The sequence below is a fragment of the Nicotiana attenuata genome, unplaced genomic scaffold (genome assembly GCF_001879085.1).
Source record: "Nicotiana attenuata strain UT unplaced genomic scaffold, NIATTr2, whole genome shotgun sequence".
NCBI lineage: Eukaryota > Viridiplantae > Streptophyta > Magnoliopsida > Solanales > Solanaceae > Nicotiana > Nicotiana attenuata.
The window spans coordinates 59,622-66,251 of NW_017671276.1; the positions used below are offsets into that span (position 1 = coordinate 59,622).

At 39.9% G+C, this 6,630-nt stretch overlaps 1 protein-coding gene across 1 annotated transcript in view; it reads left to right on the forward strand.

The window, feature by feature from the left end:
• LOC109207232 (tropinone reductase homolog) overlaps nt 1-2,331 on the forward strand; it is a 5,412-nt gene extending 3,081 nt beyond the window's left edge. The window contains exons 4-5 of the mRNA XM_019370114.1: nt 261-373; nt 1,927-2,331. Of these exons, the coding sequence (XP_019225659.1) occupies nt 261-373; nt 1,927-2,106 (293 nt within the window). The 3' untranslated portion in view covers nt 2,107-2,331. The remainder of the gene's footprint in view (nt 1-260; nt 374-1,926) is intronic.
• The last annotated feature ends 4,299 nt before the right edge of the window (nt 2,332-6,630 follow it).

Genomic DNA, 6,630 nt, shown 5'->3' on the forward strand with positions numbered 1-6,630 from the left:
TATATATATTGTATGTCCAAACGCCCATTTAAAATGCTTGGCCAAATATTAATTGTTGCTCAAAAGTACTTTTCAAATTGATTATCCAAACACAATCCGCTTCTGACCAGACTTTCTTTTTAAATACTTTTGAGAAAAATATTTTTCAAAATAAGCTGATTTTAGAAGTTTGTCCAAACATGCTATTTAAGTAGCGACAATTTAAGTTGTAATTAGAAGGTCTAATGATTGTATGTTACTCATGTTAATTTGCTTATCAGGTGCAATTAACCAAGTGACGAAGAACTTGGCTTGTGAGTGGGCTAAGGACAATATTCGCGTGAATGCTGTTGCACCACATATCATCAATACCTCGCTCATTGAAGCAGTATGCGTAAGTAGGAGTCTTTTTAAAAGAAAAATAACTTCAATTTTGTTCATACGAGCACTATAACAATATTGTTTATTGAACGGAAAATGTTCATATGCCCTCAAATATCTACTACTAATTGACATATCAATCAATAGAAATTCCCCAAGAAAATAAAGATTACCCCGCAAAGGGTTGGTTGAGTTGGTAGGGTGAGTGGTTTCCCACATGGGAGACCAGGGAATGATTCCCTCACCATTAGCCTCTTTAGTTAGAACTCGTCGCACCGGGCTCGCCTAGTGCGGTTTGCATCTCATGTGTCATTGCGAGCTATTGCACACAGTGAGCAAATTACCCGGGCTTGCCCTAGTGCGGTTTGCATCTCCTGTGTGGTTTGCGAGCTATTGCACAGTGAGCAAGTTACCTGGGCTTGCCTAGTGCGATTTGCATCTCCTGTATGGCTTGCGAGCTATTTCACAGTGAGCAAGTTACCCAATGTGCACACGAAGAATAGCGGCTGCGGGTTTCCCTGAAAAATTTCCAAAAATAAATAAATAATAGTTAGTTGATTTTGTGATGTTTATTAATTTCTCGATCTACTAACCAAAAAAGAGGATTGACAGTCATATTATGGAAAATAAAAACGACAATTACAGTCGGACCTCTCTATAACATCATTCGTATATAACAACATTTCACTATAAAAGCTAAGTTTGTCAGAACCTCTTTTTTATGTCATATTTTATCTCTCTATAAAAGTTTTTTACCTATAACAACAATTGTCGTCTTTATAACAATACACTTTCTGTAAACTTACTCCTCTATAACAGTCCTGCAAGTAGAATATCTAAGCTTACTATTAACAAGTTTAGAGATTGTAGAATATCTAAGCTTACTTATAACAAGTTTAGAGATTTTGACCATATATTTTGAAAATCTAATGCACCATTTATGACGAACAATATTATGTTAGTACATTCTTCCATAATTAAAGATTTCATTCAATTCCATTAAAAGATATGCTTATATATTTTAATTTTATTGCACAAAAATTCCTACCGTGCATAATATCTAATATTCGAGGATCTGCACATATCTTTTACCGAAAGTTTGAAGTTGAACACAAATATCTGTCAATTCAAGCGTTATATCCACAATAAGAAACAAGCTACAATTATGAGTTCTTCCAATTTTCAAATAGCTTTAAAATGTGCGTCTTAGAGTTTAAATCTTTGTACATTTAGTTATGAATTTACTAATAATTTATTAGCTTTATTTAATATTTAATTGGTGAAATATACATATCTTTTTAGTTTTTAAATTTAAATATTTTTTTTATATTTTATACGCGACATTAAAAAAGGAAAAAAAGAATTACTGACAATTTTTGCTTTAACAGCCAAATAATACTTAAACTTAAATATTGTTATAAGCGTATAATAGTCATTCAATATAAAATCCAAAAAATATCTGAACAAGCATGACTATTATAGAGAAATTTAACTATATTATACAAGAAGTTTTCAACACCATAGCTTTTTCATTATTATCCTTATTGTTATTGTTTTGGATTGCAGCAAGTCCCTAGTCAAAAGGAAAATATAGAAAGCTTAATTCGTCGGGCACCTATGAAACGAGCAGGAGAGCCGAGTGAAGTTGCGTCGATGGTTACATATCTATGTCTCCCAACTGCTTCTTATATCACTGGCCAGATTATTTGTGTAGATGGTGGATTTACAGTCAATGGTTTCGCGTAGAGACTTTAAGTTAAGAAGAGTTGACCAAAGTCAACATTTTGGATAAAAGATTTGGATTAGTGATTTGAATATTCAAATAGGTACGTATGGTTATTAGTAATAATATATGAACTTTGCATCTGCTTTTCTAAATATGTCAATGTTGTAGCTTGATCTGAAGCTTTTTATAAATTGTAATTGGCATGTTATATACATAGATGGCCCCTTATTCGTGTATTGTTGACATTTCTGCTCTAAAGATCGGTTGCTATATTTTCTTATATCTATGATGAAATGACAACGATGCTTGTAAGTGCTAGAAAGACAAAAAGGGAAAGGACTTGAAAAATCCATCTTAATTGTTAGGTATGTCGTTAAGCCTTGATTCATGTTACTTGTCTCATAGCCTAACCTCTCAACTTTTTTTTTGTGGATAAACTAGTTACTGTATAAAACAAAAAAATATTTACAGTGCTTGCATGTTCATGGGGCTGTCCAGATGACCAGCATTGTTTGGAAGAGTGTTAATAATATTATAACCCAAAGTTTTTCCACCAAATGTAGTTCCTAGTATGTCTGCCCACAAAGTATCATTGGCAAATCAAACACCGGAAAAACTACCAAAATTCAAGTCCCATAAAAAAGTTTCCTTTTTGCAACTTCCTTAGTTAGGAGATTTGTCACCTGGTTCTACTCCCTGAAGCTAAGGCTGATGACTGGATTCCCCCAATTGGACCATTAAGGACCTACATCAGAAATAATAGGGTCATAAGGCAGGTGTCTATCATTCAGCATTCTGATGACTTCCAATTAGTCGGTGTTTATGGTTAAGACGGTGAGTTTGGGTTCTGCTAGCTTAAGCCCTTGGAAAAGTGCATTTATGTCACGATCCCAGTTCGCCCTTCGTGAACTATCGTGACGGCACCTAGTCTCTACGACTAGGTAAGCCTAACAATGCGAAAAATAAATTAAACTTGCGGAATAAATAGTCAAAAGCCAAAAATAACTGAAGGAAACAATATTTAAATGCCGCTCGGCATATACACACAACTTCTCAGAATCTGATACACTATCCCAAAACCCGGAAACTTACGGATCCACAAGCTGAGAAAACACGACATAGCTCTAATCTCCGGAATGTCTAACAAGAACAAAAGTACAGAAGGGCTAGCTACTAAATGCAGGAATAGAAAGAGACTCCTCGGTCTGCGGACGCGGCAGATATACCTCGAAGTCCCGTAGAATCGCCTCGCCTCAAGAATGGTAAGCCTGAGTAGAGGTACCTGGATCTGCACATGAAAAACATGCGCAGGAAGGGCATGAGTACACCACAGCGGTACTCAGTAAGTGCCAAGCCTAACCTCGGTTGGGTAGTGACGAGGAAGGTCAGGGCCCTATTGAGATTAAATAAATATCAAGTGACAGGATAATATAAGCAGTGCAATTGAGAAATCTACAGTAAGAGCCTATACAGGGTAATAAAAGTACAATAACGGAAAAATAGGGGTAAAGGCAAACCACAAGGAACTACCATTCATAGCAAGGATGATAACCGGGGATCTCTTGGTATCCCGAGGATCTCTTGGTATCCTAAAAAATGTACGGGGAATCTCTTGGTATCCCGAGGATCTCTTGGTATCCCTAATATACGTGCCAGGGATCTCTTGGTATCGAGCACCTCAATCCAGATCATAAGTACTTGCAGGGGATCTCCCGGGATGCCGTCCCGTAGTCCCAAATTAAAACGCACAACAGCAACACAGGAATATTCAATAAATGCTAAATTTCGTACTAAGTAAACAGATAAGTCTAGCCTAACATGCTTCACGTAATGCAATTAAGGAAATTTAAGCAAATAGGCAATTAAGTCAACTAAACATGCTTTTCTAAACTAACAATGGGCTAAATACGCAAGTATAATGAAACAGGAGAAGGAACTCAATTGAAATACATAAAGAAAATCGGATTTTTAACAATTAGCTCAAGTACGCGCTCGTCACCTCACGTACGAGGCATTTCAATTACCACGATATTAATCCTAAGGGGAAGGGTCCCCCACACAAGGTTAGACAAGCCACTTACCTCGAACAAGTGCAAGTCAACCCGAAGCAACGCCTTTGCCATGAGTATCCGACTTCAAATGGCCCAAATCTATTCAATTCAATTTCATAATGTAAATAACACTTCAAATAACTGATTCTATAATTAAATTCTAAGCTAAGACGCGAAATTAGGTAAAATGACCAAAATACCCCTCAGGCCCGCATCTCGAAATCGGGTAAAATTTATATTTCCAGAATCCTCATACTCTCACGAGTTCAGGCATACCAAAATTATCCAAATCCAAGGTCAAATTCCCAATCAAAAGTCAATTTTAGGTCTAGGAACTTTCTTCCAACTTTTCCCCAATTTTCATCCCCAATCCGAATTTAAATGGTGAAATTAACTATAGATTGATAGAATATAACTAGAAAGGGTTAAAGAATCGTTACCCAATGATCTCCTCTTAAATTCCCTCTCAAAATCGTACTCTCCCGAGCTCCAAATCGATTTTTCAACTTTTGAAACAAAACCCTTGAAATCTCATATTTCTGCCCAGCTGTTTCCGCATCTGTGGTCCCGCTTCTGCGGAAACCACGTCGCATCTGCGACTTTCATTTAATTGCCCAGGAGCCGCATCTGCGATTTCCTTTTCGCAGATGCGAAACCGCATCTGCGGAATCTGAAGAAAACACCAGCATCCGCTTCTGCGGTCTCTACGCCGCTTCTGCGGCTCCGCACCTGCGGAACCCCAACCGCAGGTGCGGTTATGACAGGTACCAGCTAAAATCTGCAATCTCTCAACTTCAAAAATCTTTCCGTCAACCACCCGAAATCATCCCGAGGCCCTAGGGACCTCAACCAAAAGCACTAACATTACCTAATGCCTTATTCAAACTTGTACCGATCCTTAAACCACCTAAAACAACATCGAAACCTCAAATTAACCATGGATTTAAGCCTAAGAACTCCAAATTTCTCAAAAATACGCTTTCGATAAAAAACCCAACCAAAACATGTCCGAATGACCTGAAATTTTGCACACACATCCCAAATGACATGACGGAAGTACTGTAACTCTCGGAATTCCATTCCGACCCTCGGATCAAAATCTCACTATCGAACCGGAAACTTCAAAATTCGACCTTTCGGCATTTCAAGCCTAAATTAGCTACGAACCTCCAAAACACAATCCGACCATGCCCCTAAACCCGAAATCACCTAACAAAACCATCGAATTTCCATTCCGAGGCCGTCTTCACATTGTTCCAACTACGGTCAACTTTTCAACACTTATGCTCTCATTTAGGGACTAAGTGTCCCAAAACTCTCCGAAACTCAAAACCGAATATCCCGGCAAATCGAAATAGCAGAAATATACTTGGGGGAAGCAGTTAATAGGGGATCGGGGCGTAATTTCCAAAAACGACCGGCCGGGTCGTTACATCCTCCCACACTTAAACATCCGTTCATCCTCGAACGAGCACAAAGACATACCTGAAGTAGTGAAAAGATGAGGGTACTGGCTGCGCATATCCTGCTCGGCCTCCCAGGTCGCCTCCTCGGCCGGCTAACCCCGCCATTGAACCTTCACTGATGCAATGTTCTTTGACCTCAGCTTCCTGACCTGCTTGTCCAATATTCCCACTGGCTCCTCAGCATAAGATAGATCCTTTTCCAACTGGACTAAGCTGAAATCTAACACGTGCGACGGCTCACCGTGATACCTCCGGAGCATCGAAACATGAAAAATCGGATGAACTCCTGCCAAGCTGGGAGGTAAGGCAAGCTCGTAAGCAACCTCCCCAACACGCCTCAATATCTCAAAAGGGCCAATAAACCTCGGACTCAACTTCCCCTTCTTCCCAAATCTCATAACGCCCATTCATAGGCGAAACCCGAAGCAGAACCCGCTCTCCAACCATATAGGAAACATCAAGAACCTTCCGGTCCGTGTAACTCTTCTGTCTGGACTGGGCTGTACGGAGTCTATCCTGAATCACCTTGACTCTCTACAAAGCATCCTGGACCAAATCTGTGCCCAACAATCTGGCCTCACCTGGCTCGAACCAACCCACCGGAGATCTACATCGCCTACCATATAAGGCCTCGTACGGTGCCATCTGAATGCTGGACTGATAGCTGTTGTTGTAGGAAAACTCCGCCAATGGCAAGAACTGATCCCAAGAACCTCCAAACTCAATCACACACGCACGGAGCATATCCTCAAGAATCTGAATAGTGCGCTCGGACTGCCCGTCCGTCTGAGGGTGAAATGCTGTGCTCAACTCCACCCCGAGTACCCAACTCCTGCTATACGGCTCTCCAGAACCGCGATGTGAATTGAGTACCCCTGTCGGAAATGATGGAAACTAGAATACCATGCAGACGGACAATCTCCCGGATATAAACTCTCCGCCAACCACTCCGAGGAATAGGTAGTCAACACAGGGATGAAATGCGCGGACTTGGTCAGCCGATCCACACTAAACCCAAATCGGCATC